Source organism: Trichoderma atroviride, chromosome 2, assembly GCF_020647795.1.
Source record: "Trichoderma atroviride chromosome 2, complete sequence".
In the NCBI taxonomy this organism is placed as follows: domain Eukaryota; kingdom Fungi; phylum Ascomycota; class Sordariomycetes; order Hypocreales; family Hypocreaceae; genus Trichoderma; species Trichoderma atroviride.
The window spans coordinates 3,316,843-3,336,296 of record NC_089401.1 but is presented as its reverse complement, the minus strand read 5'-3'; the positions used below and the strand labels follow the sequence as shown (position 1 = coordinate 3,336,296).

At 48.4% G+C, this 19,454-nt stretch overlaps 8 protein-coding genes across 8 annotated transcripts; 5 read left to right on the top strand and 3 right to left on the bottom strand.

Moving 5' to 3' along the window:
* Positions 1 to 342: 342 nt before the first annotated feature.
* TrAtP1_003879 (uncharacterized protein) lies at positions 343 to 3,131 on the bottom strand. Its single transcript, XM_014083565.2, has 5 exons — positions 2,508 to 3,131; positions 1,836 to 2,363; positions 1,634 to 1,760; positions 1,492 to 1,570; positions 343 to 1,422 (listed from the first exon to the last, which is right to left on the bottom strand). The coding sequence occupies exons 1-5, from the start codon at positions 2,669 to 2,671 to the stop codon at positions 533 to 535; spliced, it is 1,788 nt and encodes a 595-aa protein (XP_013939040.2). The 5' UTR covers positions 2,672 to 3,131; the 3' UTR covers positions 343 to 532.
* A 182-nt stretch (positions 3,132 to 3,313) lies between these two features.
* On the top strand, positions 3,314 to 4,732 carry TrAtP1_003878 (uncharacterized protein). Its single transcript, XM_014083564.2, has 3 exons — positions 3,314 to 3,480; positions 3,586 to 4,130; positions 4,191 to 4,732. Exons 1-3 carry the CDS (start codon positions 3,399 to 3,401, stop codon positions 4,524 to 4,526), a joined length of 963 nt encoding a protein of 320 aa, XP_013939039.1. The 5' UTR covers positions 3,314 to 3,398; the 3' UTR covers positions 4,527 to 4,732.
* A 455-nt stretch (positions 4,733 to 5,187) lies between these two features.
* Positions 5,188 to 6,810, top strand: TrAtP1_003877 (uncharacterized protein; the record flags this gene model as incomplete). The annotated part of the gene is made up of 4 exons (XM_014083563.2): positions 5,188 to 5,211; positions 5,268 to 5,725; positions 5,817 to 6,164; positions 6,233 to 6,810. Exons 2-4 carry the CDS (start codon positions 5,563 to 5,565, stop codon positions 6,808 to 6,810), a joined length of 1,089 nt encoding a protein of 362 aa, XP_013939038.2. The 5' UTR covers positions 5,188 to 5,211; positions 5,268 to 5,562.
* A 760-nt stretch (positions 6,811 to 7,570) lies between these two features.
* On the bottom strand, positions 7,571 to 8,709 carry TrAtP1_003876 (uncharacterized protein). The gene is made up of 2 exons (XM_014083562.2): positions 8,619 to 8,709; positions 7,571 to 8,573 (listed from the first exon to the last, which is right to left on the bottom strand). Exon 2 carries the CDS (start codon positions 8,569 to 8,571, stop codon positions 7,765 to 7,767), a length of 807 nt encoding a protein of 268 aa, XP_013939037.1. The 5' UTR covers positions 8,572 to 8,573; positions 8,619 to 8,709; the 3' UTR covers positions 7,571 to 7,764.
* Positions 8,710 to 10,372: 1,663 nt separating this feature from the next.
* TrAtP1_003875 (uncharacterized protein) lies at positions 10,373 to 10,825 on the top strand (the record flags this gene model as incomplete). The annotated part of the gene is made up of 1 exon (XM_014083333.2): positions 10,373 to 10,825. One exon carries the CDS (start codon positions 10,373 to 10,375, stop codon positions 10,823 to 10,825), a length of 453 nt encoding a protein of 150 aa, XP_013938808.1.
* Positions 10,826 to 11,253: 428 nt separating this feature from the next.
* On the bottom strand, positions 11,254 to 12,504 carry TrAtP1_003874 (uncharacterized protein; the record flags this gene model as incomplete). Its single annotated transcript, XM_014083561.2, has 3 exons — positions 11,254 to 11,686; positions 11,757 to 12,253; positions 12,337 to 12,504. 3 exons carry the CDS (start codon positions 12,502 to 12,504, stop codon positions 11,254 to 11,256), a joined length of 1,098 nt encoding a protein of 365 aa, XP_013939036.1.
* A 1,007-nt stretch (positions 12,505 to 13,511) lies between these two features.
* Positions 13,512 to 14,847, top strand: TrAtP1_003873 (uncharacterized protein). The gene is made up of 2 exons (XM_014083560.2): positions 13,512 to 14,316; positions 14,392 to 14,847. Exons 1-2 carry the CDS (start codon positions 13,829 to 13,831, stop codon positions 14,681 to 14,683), a joined length of 780 nt encoding a protein of 259 aa, XP_013939035.1. The 5' UTR covers positions 13,512 to 13,828; the 3' UTR covers positions 14,684 to 14,847.
* A 1,174-nt stretch (positions 14,848 to 16,021) lies between these two features.
* On the top strand, positions 16,022 to 18,032 carry TrAtP1_003872 (uncharacterized protein). The gene is made up of 4 exons (XM_014083559.2): positions 16,022 to 16,660; positions 16,726 to 17,012; positions 17,078 to 17,304; positions 17,388 to 18,032. The coding sequence occupies exons 1-4, from the start codon at positions 16,578 to 16,580 to the stop codon at positions 17,904 to 17,906; spliced, it is 1,116 nt and encodes a 371-aa protein (XP_013939034.1). The 5' UTR covers positions 16,022 to 16,577; the 3' UTR covers positions 17,907 to 18,032.
* The last annotated feature ends 1,422 nt before the right edge of the window (positions 18,033 to 19,454 follow it).

Below are 19,454 nucleotides of genomic sequence, written 5' to 3'. Positions count from 1 at the left end.
GCCTGGGAGAAGTTGATGCGAGCGCTTTTGTTTTAGGGAGAAGAGGAAGGACGGCATGGGTATGGATGTGGATGAAGAGGGAGCCATGAAATCAACGTATTGTGTGGATGTTTGTTGGCGTCGTTGCTGTGTAGATGCGTAGATTCAATACGATTCAAGGGGGCGTTATTAGCCTGTATAAGTTGGTAAAATCAAAGTTCGAGTTCTGGCCAGAAATGGACCTATGATATCCGGTTTTGACATGTTGAAATTCTGGGGTTCTTTCCATAAGTCGTGATATTAAAATGCTATATAACAAAAGCTGCCTACCTCTTGGAGGTGATTAATATTGCTGGCATTCCTCTTTATATAGGTACGTTCTGTTCCAGCTACCCTAGTATTGTACATCCTGAAAAAAAAGGAAAAAGAAAAAAGAAAAGATGCAGTCTTACAGTCCCATTCCGTTTGCGTTTTTAAAGCCCAAGACAAGTTATTCGACATCTTGCCAATCTATAAATGCGCTCATCCAAATATCTCGTAAAAACACCGTGCTCTAGCTGCGAGGCCTCCGCTCCTTATTCCTCCTATATGACCTTTCTCCAGCGCTAGAATTGCTCTTGGCGTATGCAAAGTCATGAGTAGCAAGAGAGCTGCTAGCTGAATTGCCTCTTCGTCTTGCCTTGAAGTCGTCGGTCCCGAGTGAGTTCCATGTGCTTGTCTCGCTGTCTGTGCTGCCGGCAATACTTGGCGACTGGCACTCCAACGCTGGTTCTTCCTGAATAAATTCTGGTATTTTGGCCTTGTTCTTCTTCTTCTTTGGACTTTGATTTCTTAAACTTGGCGCATCGTCTTCGACATCTCCAGACTCTCCTTTATTAAAATCTCCATCACAGGAACTCCCCATGCTCTCTCTGTCTTCCTGATCTCGGTGATACTGCCCCAGTACGCGGTCGAATAGAGCCTCTAGCTCAGCCTCGCTCGGCAAAATAGATTCCTCTGGCGATCGAAAACGGCCAAGTGCCGTCCGATACTCGATCTGGTCGGCCGCAATGGCAGCTGACCATCTTTTCCACGAAGGCAGATTCATTATCTCGGGAAATGACGGCTGTCGGAGCATATAAGGCAGTAACGCATCCAGGATACCAGCAAGAGCATGTCGGATGGGCTTCATGAGCTCGAATAATGGCTCCGAATACAGAATATCGACCGAGTTGACAAAGTAAACCATGACAGATTTGCTGGTTTTGAAATCCATATCGTTGTAGATGTAGTGGACACTTAGATAGCTCGTAAGATGCCTTGCCGTTGCTTCAAGGATGGCCAAAATGCGCACTGCCATGCTAGGGATCTGAAAGTTTACGGCGGCGCAGTAGGCCAGAACACATCTCGGAACATGTAGAAAGTTGAGCGGCTGTACTGGGTCTCTCTCGCAGATGTCGATATCTATGGGGGGACCTCGGAATTAGTCGTTATAATCCTCCACTAAAAGACAATACCAGACGAGATACGCACTCTTGGTGTATATGAAGTAAAGGCAGGGCTGCACTGCTCCGACGGCATGAGGCAAATGCATCTCGACTGGGGACCCATCCTGGATTAGGCGCTGATTAGCTTTGCAGACTTGTATTCTTCAACCCTTTCGTTTCCCACATACCTCGTTTGGTGGGGGGAGTTTTTCGCGAAACCATCCCGAATGCCGTGTGAGAATATCTCGATGTAGCTGGAATATGCTTCTCTCCGCATACACATAGACGTTTGACCCGATTGGATGCCTCCAAAGGCTAGATTTCAATTTGATAAGCCAAAACAGCCCCTGTAGCTACTCATGAGCTGGACAATACAAATGCGATGCTTACATCTGGGCTGCTTGATCTGCGGCTTCTTCCAGGATTAACCTCGTCGGTGTGCTTAGCCGAGATAGAGGTGACCTGGCGTCCTCAGACTGTGTCTCATTGGTGGTGGAACTTGCTTTGGATGATGCGTCGCAAGGCTCAAGCGGATTCGGCTGTTCGCTACAAGTGGTGTCGGCAGTCTGTTCCTGCTTTTCCTGCTTTTCCTGCTTTTCTTGCTGGTCCCCCTTGTTCTCCTTCTCCTCTTCCTCCTCCTTGTCCTCCTTCTCGGGAGTATTTAGCACTGGAAACTCCTCAGCCTTTAGTTCTAGAGGCTTCGCAGGCTTTTCCTGGTCGGACACAATTGACGCCTGGCGTTGGCGCCATGGATTGTGCTTTGGGGGAGAGGCTGGCCTCAGACTTGGCCCAGGCTGCTCTTTGGGCTTCCATGCCGGCTTCGACAGCTTTTGACTCCGACCATCGAGCGAGGTTGGATTCGTTTTCGCCATTGGTCTCTCCCTTGCGAGAAGCGCGATTCGGGTGTCAATGTTGGAACTTGTGGTAGTAGTCAGCCTTTGCCGTTCTCAATGCTGCATTCCCTACGCTGCAAGGGCCGGATCTCGGATTTCGCGACTTTCATGGGACAAGACAAAAGTAAAGCAGGTGAATGAATCGCTTTTTGGGTTTTGGTTTGTTTACCTTCGGAAAAGGCCATTTTTTATGATGACGGAGATGGCCAGCTGGAGCAGGATGACAGTAAAGAGGAGTGCCAGGTGGCGGCGGAAAAAGAGGCCTGGCAACAACGAGAACACGGGGTGTGCTATATTTAAATCGCTGTCATACAGCTCTGCAGGGTACGCCATCTTGTTGCAGCAGCTGAGCCTTGGCCGGTCAGCAGTCTCTGGCGACCGAGGAGTCGCAAAGGTGAGGCGGCGCGTATGTATAAGAGAGAGCCATGGCCGCTATTAGGCTATTGGCTGTATTATCCATATTGCCAATAGCTGCAGTCCACTGCCATTCATTTAACCTTGCTTCATCCTGCGTTGGCAATGCGATATTGGGAGAATAGCCTGATCGTCTGGCTTTTTGATTAGTCGGCGCAAGAGAAGGAAATCGGTCCTATGAAGCTGCGCAGTGGTAACAGAGATGGAAGCAATGTGGAAGTAATGTGGTGTGGTGTTAATTGCCTAGACTTATTCACGCACGCTGTATAGTAGTAGCGTTGAGTAGGGTAGGCAGTCTATTAGCCATAAAGTCTGTTACTACCTACCCAGCGGCTTCCGGCTCATGTTATTCTCTGAAACGGATGCACTCACATCTTCTATCGTCTCGTATAGCTCACGACCATTTTAACGAAAGTGATTCAATTTTCTCACCTCGTATCCATCTATATGAAGCTGTTGCAACCCATGGCAGATTCAATGCTGCCCAAATAGGCTTAGCCCCCTTCAAGCGCCTGGTCCCTAAGCTCCCCACCAACTCCAGCACTAGCATCCGACATGGCGCAGGCATCCTCGTCCATTACACATCTTCGAATCCCACTGCCGCCCTCATCCATCACGGCTGTCTCGATTGGCACCAGACGCAATAATGGCGGACGCTGTAGAAGACGTAGCCTCCAAGGTGCAGCTCGACGAACTGCTGAAAAGCTCCCCCATTGTCATTGTCAAGTGTGAGCCTCCCCCACCATGACAAACTCCCCGCCATGTCTCGGTCGCCTGGCTGGAATTCCATCCTCTTCATCTTCACATGTGCTGACTCTGCCTCTCTCTCTTAGTCTACTCCAATGATGACGAAAGTTGCCGACAGATCGAACCTTTGTATCAAGCCTTGGCCTCCCAAATCGGCCGACCCAGACTTCTTGTCTTTGCCAAGGTCGACAATGATACATGTCAAGACCTCGTGCAGGAATATGGCATCACAGTGCTGCCTACGTTCATCTTGTTCCGCAAGGGCACGCTTATGCACACCGTACAAGGCGCAAACTCAGCCGAGCTCAGGAATGTCATAGGAAAGATAGTATCAGAGCTCGAGCATCTGGTAGAGGGCATGGGAGGCGAAGGTGGCCCTCCAGAGGCCTGGAAGGGTGCTGAGATCCCCAAAGGCTACGGCGATGTTACGGACCAGGTGGAACTCAGAGGCTGTGAGCTGCTGAACGCAGATGACAACGCGGGCCCTGTCAAGGTCCTCTTCGAGAGCTCAAAGCCGAGTGCCCTGGGCTTGGGCAAATCCACCGCTACAGACTGGGTACAGAGCGGATCCGACGACCAGCTCTTGCTCTTTATCCCCTTCCAATCAACAATCAAGCTCCACACATTACAGGTCATTACTTTTCTTCTAAATGACCAATTGGACTATTGTCTTGGCTGACTGCGAGAATAGATCACTTCCGTTATTCCTCAAGGCAATACCGACGTCTCGAGGCCTGTCGAGATTGGTCTTTTCCTGAATCGCACTTCCAACATGGATTTTGGAGAAGCAGAGGACGCTGAGCCCACACAGTCCATTACACTGGAGCCTGAGCATTGGAATTCAGAATCCACGGCAAGCATCAGCCTGCGATTCGTCAAGTTTCAGAAGACAAACACCCTCACCATTTTTGTTCAGCAAGGAGACGGCGAAGCGGATGCTGTGCGCATTGACCGCATCAAGCTCATCGGAGAGGCTGGCGCAAAGAGGGACATGGGCAAGCTGCAGAAACTCGACGATGATGAGTAGAACTCACAGATTGGCAGTAGCGCAGTGAAAGGCTGAAAAGGGTTAAAAGATGAAAGAATGCTGCTCTTGGTTACGATGTCAAGAATTTTCTGTCTTTAGAGATATCAGATACCAGGTGCTTGGTCTTGGACTCCCAGGTTGAGCGAGCATCGGAGTTTCAGGACGCAATGATTAAAAAAAAGATGAAATATAAAAGATTTATGCACACTTGCTCGCATCCCCACCTTTCTTACCTCTTTTTAAAGTGAAATAGATTCCTTGTTTGTCTAATGTCAAGTGGGCTCAGTGTCACAAGTCCAAGCCAGAAGCTAAAGGCTCAAGGCCAGCTAATGACAATGACCACAACGCAGCAGCCTGGTAGGCAACCTTGGTGACGAGTTCATGTTTTGTTGATATTTATACATACAGATCTAGCCCGATTATTAATTAATGGCTCTCGCAGTCACCGTCTCGTTCTATCTTGCATGCATAGATGTCGCTTCGGCAGAAGTTGGCCGTCGGGATTTGGCAAGGGTCAAGGACTAGGAATAACTAGAGCCGAGATGTGTTATTTAGTAGATCAGATTTCCCAAAACTTCCAGTTGATTTCCGGATTCAAAGCTAGGGCTTACTAGAACGAGGCTTGTCGTTTTTGCAATGAATCGTTATTCCCGCGGCTAGTGGTTCAGCTACTGAGGGCGCCGAGGTATGCCTCCGCAAAGAATAAGTTGTTATGCCTATTTCTAAATAGCTATGTTCTAGCATTCGGTATTGAGGACGCCTGATTACTCAACAGGTTACTTGATTATATTTATAAGTGAGGAGGAAGTTCACTAAGGCTGTCTCGCAGCTAACCGCTCATGGCTGCTTACAAATTGCAAGAGGTTTTGGGTAGCCAATAGACTACTGGTATTGATGGCAGTTTACAACACATTGAAGAGAGATGGGTATAACTATGAGTATGCTTGGCTGTTTCCTTTCAAGAGTGCGTTGATAATTCACAGAGTCTATACAAGGCATCCTTTACTTGTTCTGTAGATATTATAATTTTGTTTGAATGACCATGGCGAAACACTTGTTATTGACTCTTCCTTTTCCCAAGCCGGAGCCCTTCCTGCAGCGGCTCCAGGCTGTCTTTCCAGACTGGAAAATCACGTATTTGCATCATGCCGTCAAGCCCACCGAGGCTTTTTACAAGCAGGATATGCACATCCCGCCTGGTTCGTCTCCAAGACTACAGCACTTATATCCCTTGTTTAAACTCGACGATCAACTCTTTCTAACTTCGTATAACCACTTATGCTGTTGTAGAAATCTTGCGTGAGGTTACTGCGTTGATGACCATGGGAGTCGTGCCTGATCCCGCGGACGCTCCTAATCTTCGATACATTCACTTCAATGTCGCGGGGACAGACCATGTGGCTCATAAGCCGGCATTTAAGGATCCAAACATCACAATCACGACTTCTACTGGTGGGCCCAGCATTGCTGTTGCAGAGTGGGTTCTCGGCTCTATTCTGGGACTGAGCCGTCGACTGTTTCAGTTCAAGGAGTTGCAGAATGCGAAGAGTTGGGGTAGTCCTGTGCCGGTTCCGCCCCCATTTGCTCTGGATGGGAAAAAGATTGGCATTGTTGGCTATGGATCTATTGGACGACATGGTAGAAATGGCCCCTCCTTTATATATACAATTATGGCTTGGCGGCTCTTCTAACGTGGCAAACCACAGTGGCTCGTTTGGCAAAAGCTTTCAGCATGGAGGTCATCGTCTACAACTCTCGTCCACGACCAACTGCGGAAGACCGCAAGGATCGAAACTGGTGCGAGGCTGGCGCCGGTGATCCAGATGGCTCGATTCCAAGCGCTTACTTCCACGGGCAGTCCAAGGAGGAGCTGCATAGCTTTCTCTCCCAAGACCTGGACATTGTGGTTCTCTCGCTTCCGCTGACGGCGTCTACGAAACACTTGATTGGTGAAGAAGAGCTCAGATTAATCAATGCTAAGAATCCGACTATTCTTGTGAATGTCGCCCGCGGCCAGGTCATCGATCAGAATGCGCTCATTGCGTCGCTGAAAAAGGGCGCTGCCAATGGCGGGCTTCTGGCTGCGGCTCTTGATGTCACTGATCCAGAGCCCCTGCCTGAGGATAGTGAGTTATGGGGACTGCCTAATGTTTTTATATCGCCGCATATCAGCTCTGTTACGCAGCAGACCATGGCGCGGGCGTATAAGATTTGGTTGGAGAACTTGGTTCGGATAGAGAAGGGCGGGGAGCCGTTCAACATTGTTCAAAAGGCGAAGATGTGATTTGTGTGGTCGTCACTATGTGTCTAGTCATTCGCAAACTTCAAAGAGTAGAGAAGAAATTCGTCATGTGAAATCCAATGTCAGTGATTGTTAATTTAGGTGTTGCATGTATGCGTTTCTAAGAAGTGAAGCATGTTTAGGAGCTTTTGAGCCAATTGCAAGTGGCAGTCTTCCACTTATCGAGTAAAGATTTAGAGTTGAGAGCTCCGCAAAAGGCCGCTCTTATCTCGTATATCTTTAGTCTGAGGTATATATACTTTGCTTAGTGGTGGAGAAATTGAAGATGAAGTTGAAAAAAAGTAGAAGTTTTGGACCAACTTTGTCTGGAACAAGGTTAGTTGAAGATGAATAAACCCTGTCTGGTTTGTGTTTTCACAAAGTAAAACAGAATTGATCTCATTTGCGGGTCATACTATAAGTAAACTCAACACCAAAAACTAGCAAATTGCCACATACGACCATAGGTTATGGAGAATTCGGGGTCCCGTGACCAGAATCTGGCAGAAAGCTATATATTGTGTATTTAAGATAAACTACATGAGGCTACAGTAAGGGAGAAAACAAAAACCTTGTCAGACGTGAAATGAATGATAGTTTCGTGAAATGAACTATAGTTTCTTTATAAGTTTGGATATGGAATCGAGCCTTATTGTTCACGGCACCTGATTGTCGAATACTAGCTGTGATCAACCATACTCTACGTGTTCCAAATAGGGGTCAGACAAGCTAGGTTTTCATTGTCATGTTTGGTGTTTGTCCTACCAGATCAAATGTGCTTCTTATTGACAAACTTCTCTAAAGTAAGGGTAGTAATTATTCACAGCTTATCCTTTCCTATGCAGATGATGGAGCATGGAGCCTGTAGTTATCGTTGGCTATTACTTGTATCCTTAATCTCTCCTAACAACATGCTGCAGGCTTGGTCAAAGCAGCCCGATTTTACAGGACATGAAGCTATATATTTTCCGAGACACAAAGTCGGCTAATCATCTCATATATCTGGTGAGCAGAACCAGCGCTCTGCTGCCAGCACAGCGTGATGATATCAGAGCACAGCACCTCTGATAAATCAGGGAAAACTCCAGCTTCGTAATTTCTTTCAACTTGATCCTCCTCTAGCTTTTGGAATGGGGGATTGCCGGTGAATATAAAGTAAAGTACAGAGCCAAGAGCAAATAAATCTTCGCTGAAGCTTGGCGGCTTGCCTGGGTGCCACTCCGGATCGGGAGCTCGATAGCGGGATCTGGGGCAGACCGAGGCGCAGGAACCGTTGACCGACGAACCGCTGAAGTCAGAAATCTTTAAATCAAGTAATTCGTCTAACAGAAAGTTATGTGGACCAATGTCGCAATGAATAATGTTGGTTGCATGGAGGAGCTGCAGGCCTTCAGCCGCCTGTTGAGCCCACTGGAGCTGCAGTGGTCGTGAAATATCTTTATAATGGTTTTCAATGTACTGTTGCAGTGTGCCATTTGGCATGTACTCCATTGTTATTGTATGTTGCATAGAATCCCAACTTCGAAGCTTTACCAGGCGCGGGTGTTGCCCTAATATTTGATAGATTTTTGCCTCAGTGATAATGTCTTGCACACAATCCCCTCTGGTGGGATCATCCCATGGTGTCTTAATAATATCGCCGTTCGGCAAGAGCTCCACGAGTGAGGTCACGCCAGCAGCCACGAATTCGCCTTTACCTTGGATGATGCAGGTATCGGGAGGCAGAACGAAATCGTCAGGAATGGGCGGCTCATCGGTTGACATGGCTACTCCATGTTAGTTTGCTTCTGATATGGAGTCGGCCGACTAACTCAATACTGTCTTTCTTTATAACGGCTATTCGGGAACAGAAGCACCAATACTAGTCGGTTGATTCAATGCTGGTTATCGGCACAAATGCATTGCGAAATAAACAAAAGTTGGTGGGTGGTAAGTGAGGTGGAATGGAGCGGGGTAGCGAGTGACTGCCTTTCATAATGGACAAAGCCTTATCGCTGCATCCTCAACAAAATGTCCGTGTGCTTTGGTTGAGCAAGGTAACACATCAGTGTAACGATCCTTCGTTCGTTGAGTCAAACAGGGCAAAAGATTAGGCCAATAATCGCAATTGTAGCAATTATTGTAACAGAACCAGCTGCCTATAAAGGTTTTGCAGTTACGGTGAACCAGGTCGTAACAATCGGGGTTTTAAAATGATAACTCTACGGTATTAGCCATATCCTTTTTCCCAATCTCTAAACTAAGCATGAAAATTCGCTGGCTAAACGCTGTATGCTTATTCGACCGGTGATACGGCGTACAGAGGTGACAAATAATGCGATTCTCCAGAGTAAAGGGCTTCGAGTTTCCCCAACAATCCTCGAGTTGTACAAGTATCAAGCATGAGGTTAATGGTTTCTGAGCCACTGAAGCCCTGTTATATCAGTAATACAACCTGCAAATAGATCTCAAGTTGGTTGGGTTATGCGGTATTTGCAAGTAAAGCAATTTACAATGCTCTTACTGCTAATAAAAGGACTCGACTCGCCACTTCATATTTGCCTTCTCATCTCTCTTACCATTCACAATCTCATCACAAGGAATTTTACCTACATCCTATTGGACGTTCATTCAGTCCCTCGCGGCCAAGCCTAAATGTATGTTATTTCAAGAAGTATTGCTGGAGCTAGTACACTAACTTGATGTCTGAACTGGGCTTAGAATGTGCACCTATATCATCACTACAGTCCATTACCGTGGCTGTCCGCATTCATGCAATACCACAAGATCAAACCTAACGCGATGCGCCTCTGCGTCCTCGTCGGGCATCAGATGTGCGAATCCTCGGACGACTTACGGAGGGCAAACTACTTCTCGCATCCAGTGCCCCAGACATAGAGATGAAGGATACTCCCAGAATTGAAGCTGTTTCTACAAATAAATTTGGACTTGGGAACTTTTCAGCTCAATGATTAGACATCTCGTGTTACGATCTTGGCGTGGAACTCTACATCACATCCTGCGTCGCATAGTCCAAACATATCACAGAGATAGCGTATCGCTAAACGAACATTTTTAATGATGTTGGCGTGTTCTGTAGGAGTCTGCATCGACGTTGTTAGAGCTAGATTCTGTATCTCCTCGTGAATTTTGACTCACAGTGCCAACAGGAGAGAGCCTTTCGTTTGTATCAGCAAACGCGCATTTAATCGGAGTTAAAATAATAAAATCCGTCGTTTAAAATCTAAGAATTATCCTGCTTGATAGCTCCTATACGTGGACCTCAGAGGTCATTTAGTTGTGTTAAGCCGGCGTGTTCCTGATTTCCCGATCTGGAACAAATTGCCTAATTGAGCCATTTCCCCTAATGAAGCAACCAGCATAGAGGTTTCGAAAAAAGATAGTATTGCTTCAAGACATGTATATGATTTTGAGACTTATCGTTTGACATGTTTATATAAAGCCGCCGATTCAAGTGTCGGGATTGTCAAGGAATCGAACAAGTTCATCACATCTTTATCAGTCAACAAGTCAAACAACCAAAGAAGCAGCAAAGTCAACAAACCTGCAGTCCCAAAATTTCAACATGACACAATCTTCCTGCCTCTGTGGCGCCAACGTCATCACCTACTCAGGCGAGCCCGAACTCAAGTTCCGATGCCACTGCGCGGACGAGCCCAAGCTCACAGGCGCCGCTCCATTCTCGCTCAACTTCATCATGTCCACCGACACGTTAAAGGTTGTCAAGGGGAAACTCAAAACCTGGGGATTCGTCGTAGAAAGCGGCAATTTCATGTCCAACCACTGCTGTGGAGAATGCGGGAGCCTGTTGTACAGGACTTCGACCGGGTTCCCGGGAAAGATGGCGATCAAGATTGGCTGTGTTGACGATGGTGACTTGGTAAAGTCGTTTGTGCCGGAGGTGGAGATTTTTACTAGGAATAGAGCTTCTTGGGTGCCTGCTATTAAGGGGGCGGTTCAAAATTGGTCCGACTTTGGGACAGGGGAAGACCCAGAGGCGTTGCAAGGAAGGAACTGAGGCACATGGCGCGTGACATTTGTATAAACGCGTACCTGCGTAGACAAAAGAAGGGAATTATGACTAGATAGAGAAGAGTGAACAATGTCTCTTGGGGCTTGCAACTTGTCAGCAACTCTAGCAGGTTCGAAAAGAAGAGGATACAAATATACATGTTAATGTCCTCTGCAGCAGCTTTCAAAACATGTTTGCTCGTGCTTTTATTATTCTAGTAAAATATTAAACTTTTTCAATACTATTCGTAGACCTACCAGCAGGCCGGAAATAAAAAATAAAACTAAAAGTAGCTGCTATAATAAGGGGGGGAATTATTGTGTAACAAATGTACCGCCACCAACCAGGACTGCGCTCTAACCAGGCTATTGAAACATTCAATACTTTTTGGCTTGTGTAAACCGGACGTTGTCTAAATCAGAGTCTAAATCAATTTAAACAGCGGATTCCTCAACCCTCCAGTCCCTTGTGACGGTAATGGTTTTCAACTCCAGGTCGGTGTGGTGGTGGTCCTGTCCGTCGGAATCAAAGGAACTGCCGTCTGCCGCAGCAGATGCCTTGCCACCAAATTCGGAGCGGAGTTGTCTCGTCGAGCGGTCGTCGTCTTGGAGTTCCGAGAAGCCCCCCTTTCGAGAAGCGGAGTGAGCTCCGGTGTTGCCACTGGCATTGCCTGCGGCGTAGCCGCTGTTGTCGGCTCGTGACTTGTTTCGAGATACCAACGGGCGGAGGAGCGGGATGCATGATGCAGTCACCAGCAGACAGGGCTCCAGTGCACTGAACATGAGTGCGACACCGCCGAAGAATGGGAAGTCGTTCATGTCGATTTTGACAATTTCGGCGAGTCGGACGGCGCTGACAATGCAGACTCTGTACCTCCACGTGTTAGCTGGGTGCAGTCAGAAGAAACGGAAAAGGAGGGCGGAGATTGGCCACTTACGCAAGCCCGATGCCAAAGGTCACCATCAAACCAATCTTTTTGTACATCTGTAGCGAGAGGCCGTAAAGATACGGCATGGGGAGGAGCATGATGACCAGATCGGAGAAGATGTTGAGCCCTCCGGTGACGGCCCACAGCATCTTGACGTCGCCACAGGTTCCCACGTAATGGAATTTGTCCCAGTTTAGCTGAACCGGCGTACAGATGGCAAAGGCACCGATGAAGAGGATCATGGCCCAGAGCAGGACGAATACGGCACAGGCTTGGCTGATGAGGATGAAGCTCCTGACGGAGAAGATCTTGGTGTATAGTGCGAGAATGGACATTTTCGCCAGCCCGAGACTGAGCGACCAGAAGACGACGACGGCGGTTACAAGCTGAAGCAGAAGGATTATCGAATCTTCGCCTGCCATCTCGAGGATCTCAGTCGTGTGGTATCCCATCCCCCCAACCACCGCGCAGGCGACTGCAAGTCCTTGGTACCCGACCGCGACGATCTGAAGGGATTACATGTTGGTCAGAGGAGTTTTCCATGGAGATGGATGATTATTCGACTCGAGTGGATAAGTTGGGTACTTACGCATGCCAAAATGATGAGCCAGTCACTCAGATCAAGACGACCATTGTTGAACCTCAACCGCGCGTATATCCGCCCAGTAACGGCAAGCAACGGCAGCAGTGAGAAAACCACTGCACCAGCGATGACTGCCCGTTGGGGTTCCCTTCGGATGGGGAAAACAAACGGCATCGTGAAGAATTTGCCTGTCTGCCTCTAGAGCTCTCTGGTCAAGCTGCGGATGTCGGCCGGTACTAATCGCAAAACAGGCAGCAAGCTGATGAACTAGGCTTTTCAGCTCTCGCGAGTAATGTATATTGCAAGTAGTATTATATAAGTGCGCTATAAAGAGTTTTATTTATTCAATCTAAGGTCACATTGCGGCATAAGTAAAGCAACGCTCCAACTTGGCTAGCAGGCTTGCCAAACGGTGCCTAGAAGAAACAGGGAAGGACTTATATAAACATCCTTGAGGTATACGAATGTAGCATTCAGACCCTAACAATGTACATGGGCCTGCTCTCCGGACTCAGAGTGCTGTATCCCGGCTTGCAAACCTCTCTGTCCCATAAATGTATGACGGGAGTTGCTACAAAGAGCCTATCCGGTGGGTACATATCAACCTCGCTAAACCCCAGATTGGGAAGTGGGAACGGCTGTCGCGCCGCACGGGAAGTGGCCTGTTGCGCCAACTCTAACAGGGATTGATCGTTCTTATTTGGGCAGAAAGGCAGTGATCTGCTCACATGCAGCATAAAGAAACAGCGGTGAGACAATGCAAAAAGGGGGGAGGAGTGCATAGCCAAGCACGCCGTTGAAGAAAATCACGAGACACGGGTCCATCTACACAGGCTTGCCAAGTATGATCTCGCGTCTCACCCACCGGTGCTAGGAAAAGGTCAGGAGAAAACAGAGCCCAAAGGATATGAAGATCATCGGATATACTTGTACTTGTAGATTCTAATACCTAGTATACTTGTTTCAAAAACTGGGACGCTTCATCATTGCTATTGTTGGAAATATTCACGCAATAAGCATGGGGTGCGTCTCAAGTTTTTTCTTCCGCGGCATGCCAAGCCTCCCCTTTTCCGTTGCCCCGTTTCCAATGTAACTCTACAATTAATGCCCCCCCGAGGATCTGAGAATCCATCGTGGCCCTAGTGTAAGCTTATTAGGTAAAGCTCGAAAACCGTTGAAAACCGTTGAACGCCTCAGGGGACTGAGTTGATCCGCTAGACAACTTGCCATGCAGAGGTGGGAACAACTGCCGGTCCTGGTAAGTCTGGAGACTCTCTAGTCTGCAAGATGTCTAGTCTACGAGATGCAAGTTGTCAGGAGCCATCTAGGTCCATAAGTCCACACCGATGTTTTGTTCAGGTATTTATATAAGAGAAAATGAAGGGCCTGTTGTTCTTCAAGGCTCAAGACACTATCTACACCAATCGACGATATCTCATCATCTCAATCCCTCAATCTTCATAGCCATCCCCCACAGCAAGGAGAAACTACATACACAATGGCTTTTGGCGTCACCACACCTGAATATCCCGAGGGCTGCGCCGTCGTCTTTGGCGGCTCAGGCGGTCTCGGACGTGCCTCGGCTGGCCTGATGGCGGAGCGTGGCTCTGATATTGTCGTCACCTACCGGTCAAACGCTGCCGATGCTGAGTCCCTGGTGGAGGAGGTGCGCAAGCTTGGGCGCAAGGCGAGCGCGATAGCCTGCGATGTCACTGATCTCAAGGCGGTTGAGGCTGTCTTTAAGCATGCCGTCGACACATATAAGCGCGTTCACACAGTCGTCTCCGCCGGCGGTCTTACATTCGAGACCGGCCCGCTGGTGGACTTCAAGGAGGAGTCCTTCCGCGGCGTGATCGAGACCGACGTCTATGGTTTCTACAACATCGCAAAGGCCGGCGTGCCGATCCTGCGTGAGGCCAAGGGCGCCTCGATCGTGGCTTTGATCACAAGTGCGGTATCGAGGACTGTGCCGTGTGACGCGTTGAGGTGAGCAATATTCTCCACGGTTATATACCACTGGTAGACCCTCGTTCCATGATTCTAAACAAAATATTTTTCCAGTGCTACACCTAAGGCGGCTGTCAGTATGATGGTGCGCCAACTTGCCTACGAGGAGGCTGCTCACGGCATCCGGTCAAATGCTGTCGGTCCAGGAGTCATCGATGCCGGCATGGTGCCCAAGATGATGCTCACCCCGACGAAGGCCCTCCTCGAGGGCGCGACTGCGGTGACGCCGCTTGCGCGTTGGGGCACGGCTGCTGAGATTGCAGAGGCTGTTGCTTTCCTGGCCTCGTCCAAGGCGAGCTACGTCACTGGCCAGATTTTGATGGTAGATGGTGGCCTCGCGGCATGATGATATAGCATGGTGTTCGTGAACCCCCCTGAGGGAGAGGTTTACACAAGGCTTGCTGCAAATGAACTCAGTTTATGACGACATGAAGGGGGAAAAAAACTAATTGTAATAAGCTAGACTTACTTTATAGCTTAGCTTTTATATTTAACGATATGATGTATCCCTATTTAGCTGTCCTTGCTGCTTTTCCCGTGAGGTGTTTGCATCTTCATTATACCGCTGACGCGATGTGATAAGCGCACCCTTGTCGAGTTGTATGTCTGGCTTCAGCACGTCTGTCAGCCCAATGGGTTTAAAACCCAAAATGAGCTTATTAGGACTTTGCTTTATCAGGGCACTGTAGTTATTGTTCAAGCAGAATTGTCGTGCTGGAATTATTTCTGTCCATGACATCTGATGTGGCCGGTGGTAGAGACTGTTGTAAGGAACGGTACGGTGATACATGATACATCATGATTACCTAGGTACTATATGTATTTAGTCTTAGATACATGTATCTTCTCTTCTTCTGACTGTAGAACTTAGTTCTTTAATCAATCAATCATACGATTTTATCTCTCATCTTAACAGGTTATGAGCCCGCAGCTCCGCTGACCATTTTCCGTGTTATCCTGAAGTTGTCCGGCATTGTCCCCCAATTTTGTTATCCAGCATCCAGCACTCCAGCGATAGCGCGGGCTACTAGGTACTGCTACTATTGCTACTACTGCTACTACTGCTACTACTGCTACTACTGCTACTACTGCTACTACTGCTACTACTGCTACTACTGCTACTACTGCTACTACTGCTACTACTGCTACTACTGCTACTACTGCTACTACTGCTACTACTGCTACTACTGCTACTACTGCTACTACTGCTACTACTGCTACTACTGCTACTACTGCTACTACTGCTACTACTGCTACTACTGCTACTACTGCTACTACTGCTACTACTGCTACTACTGCTACTACTGCTACTACTGCTACTACTGCTACTACTGCTACTACTGCTACTACTGCTACTACTGCTACTACTGCTTTACTTGTACTTGCTTATTTCGCTTCCATATATTTTACTACATGTAGACCCTTTTATGCTTGTAAAATGCCGCTTTTTTAATGTTGACTGATCAACGGCGCTCGCCATTCGCATCTCCTTTTTCCTACTCAAGCTTATAACCGCCAAGCAGCGCCTGATACCTGTTTGGGCAAGTTAGTTTTGCTGCCACTGCTAGTAAATGGTAAGCGTTGACGATCTCTGACGATATGCCAGGGCCGGATGTCGCCCGCGGCTTGTGACTTGCTCTCTCCAGATTAGCTCTGTGCTGGCATCCGCTGTGGATCTCGGCAAAGTCCCGCTGCTTTGGAGTCTCAAGCTCATAGGGGCTCGAGCTCAATGTGTTTTTGACGATTGTTTGCTGGTGACCGTCGTACAAGAAACAAGAAACAAGAGATGCATCAAAGACAATCAAGATGACTCTGCAGACGGGATGCGATCCTTCATCAGCGGCAGCCCGCACGGCAACACTCCAGCGGGGCGGATCAGGCTGTAACGCCTAACAGATCGTCAAAGCATATCGTCCAGCTGCCGCGTAAAATTGCGACGTTACAGTTTTGGGTCCGTTATCCGTTGTCCCATGGATCGGGCTCTGCGTATTACTATTCAGACGGCAGGCATTCCAGTGCTCCATCATCTGATCTGATTCGCCTTTGTCTCTTTGTTTGCCTTGTTGATGAAACAGCTGGGCACCCGTTGGCGGCTCACGAGGCTGATGGCGCCCGGCTTTGCTCACGAGGTGGCGTTTATATAAAGAGAATGGCCTGTCCATGATGCTGCACGCAAGCCTCTCAACGCAATCTTCCTCTCCCGTCTCCTTCTCATAGCTGAACGCAAGATTCTGTCCGAGATGCGCACTTCCACCGTCGCAGCAGCGGCCGTTGCCGCCACCGGAGCAATGGCAAAGCCTCGCTACCTCACGTACTTTGATTCGTGCGTACCACTCCTCCAGCGGTGATTTTAAAAGATACATGTATGTGCTTACATTCTGCCACTAGATGGGACACGACAAATCTGCCCGATCATTCGGTTACTGAGGGTGTCACGCACGTGAGCACTGCCTTTGCCGGCTCAACAGTCTTCAACTCCGGCACCTGGTATCAGCCCTTTATGCCGTTGGACCAGATTCGAGCTCTTTTCGACGATGGAGTCAAAGTCTGCATGTCAATCGGCGGCTGGGGCGATACAATCGGTTTCAGTGAAGGCGCAAAAAGCAATGAAACGCGGCAAACCTATGCTCAGAATGTCGCTACAGCAATCAAGACACTGGGCTATGACTGTGTTGGTGAGTACAACACACGATAAGTGGCTGTCTACGTGTGCCTATATACTAATGGATGGCGGCTACAGATATCGACTGGGAGTTTCCTGGCGGCAATGGCCAGGACTACAGACAGACTCCCAACTCGGACAAGGTTTGGGAGATTGACGCTTTCCCTCTTTTCCTGCAGGCCATCAAGGATGCTGTTGGAAAAGATATTGAGCTCTCCATTGCTGCTCCAGGACGAGTCGAGGACATGATTGCTTACACGGCTGAAAATGTGGCCAAGATCAACGACATTGTCGACTACGTCAACGTGAGTACCCTCTCTGCTGTACTGGATGCGAAATTTCGTATCTTGCAAGGTCGAAAATGATGAACGCAAACTGACATATATAGGTCATGACTTACGACCTCATGATGCGCCGGATGAACGCAACTACTCACCACAGCGGCGTCTCCAACTCGGGCGATTCCATCAGCACCTACATCAAGCGCGGTCTCTCCCCCAGCAAGATCAACCTCGGCTTTGCCTTTTACGCCAAATGGTTTGAAACTGCCCCGACATTCAACTGCACAACCCCCGTTGGCTGCCCGGTGGCAAAGCTCGAAGCCGACGACGGAAGTGACACTGGCAAGTCTGGTGCCGTCACTTTCGAGGCCGCAAACATGAATGGCGATTTCCAGCGCGCAATGCAAAACGGCATCGCGGACGAGGAGCTAGGAGGACAATGGTACTGGGATGCCGAAAAAGAAACCTTTTGGACATGGGACACGGCGCATTTCGTGGCCCAAAAATTCACAAAGATTGTTGCACCCAAGAAGCTTGGTGGCGTCATGAACTGGGCTTTAGCACAAGACAGTCTTGATTGGAGTCATTTCAAGGCTATGCAGGCTGGTGTGAAGGCGATGCAGTAGAAGATGGATGTAGTGGAGTACATGTACTTGGACTGGGACGGATTACGATTTGTTTGCATAGATGTATTAGAATATGTATATTAACACCGATGATTGCCATAGTATTGAATATTGTTGATCTCTTCACAATGTGCACACAAGATGGAGGGCTGAAAGTGATGAGAACAAACGTTGTGGTGGGTGCGGTTCTCGAGTGTGTAAAGCTGTAGGGAGGGCAAGTCAACATGATGCTCGCTAATCTATCTATTGAATAAAGAGGCAAGAAAAGAGCAACAAGACAAAGAATGTGTAGTTTTACATTCGCGCTCATCTCTTTGTTAAGAGACTTACATGTAGACAACGCAATACTATGTCTTGGGACGAGCCAACACAAAGCCTTGGCGCAGGGTGTCGGTCTAATGCCGTGTGTGGAGAGGAAAGCTGACGAGCTGTACTCCCTTTGAACCAGATACATGAATGAGTCAACAAAAGGCCATATGAACTTTGTTGGAAAGAACGGCCTCAGTGGGTTTGCCTAAACAAATGTCCGACGGCATGGAACAAATCAAAAGCAGCGTTGAAGTCATCCAAACTTCCTTGACGAGGCTCCGAGGAGAACTAAGAGAGAAAGGAAGAACGAGCAATCGCCACCTCCGACATAAAAAACCTACTCAAAGGATTCACCGAGGCTATTACACAACAGATAGAGGTGATGGAACAAAGATTGGAGGCTGGGGGTTTCTTCTGCGGTTATACGTTGTTGGATGTAGTTGTAGATACGCCGGAAGGTTTTATCCGTTGCTAGAGCCGTCACGATTTCGGCGCGAAGATGCTCGCTCCTCATCGTGGCTGGCCAGCTGTGTTGTTCTCCCTCCGCAGGGTTCTTTGGACCCTGGGGAGATCTCCTTCCCCCGGCTTCTAGGTGTTTACTAGTTCATCTATGCTCGCACTTCCGAGCTCGAAAACTAGACCTTTATTCTATCAACAATACAATCATTCCATTCTCCCGTTTTGTTTCAACAGGTTATAAGCCCGGTGCTCCGTCCACCGTTCTTTGTTTTTGGTCTCTCCGACTTCTTTTTGATCTGGTATGTCAATCAAGCATCCGCCAACCAAAACCTCGCACTACGGACGTCGTGGCACTGGTATCTCGCACCCACAGACCGCAATTCCCTGCACAGAGCACTGCAAGCAATCCCTTTGTCCATTCACTGCACCGGTCATCATCTGTCTCGAGATGTCCCGTTTCTCCATGTCGTCCGTTGGTGCTCTCCCAGCTGGAAAGACTGAAATCACACCTTTCAGGACCACCCAGAACCGATCAAAACAACGCGCCTCTGTTCTCAGAAGAACTCTCTAAAAGTAGCTCTACAGTCTCTACCTACCTAGTAGTATACCTAGCATACTAAGCTACATGTACTGCATGCACGTGTACTGCATGTACTACTGCTGCTACTGCTGCTACTGCTGCTACTGCTGCTACTGCTGCTACTGCTGCTACTGCTGCTACTGCTGCTACTGCTGCTACTGCTGCTACTGCTGCTACTGCTGCTACTGCTGCTACTGCTG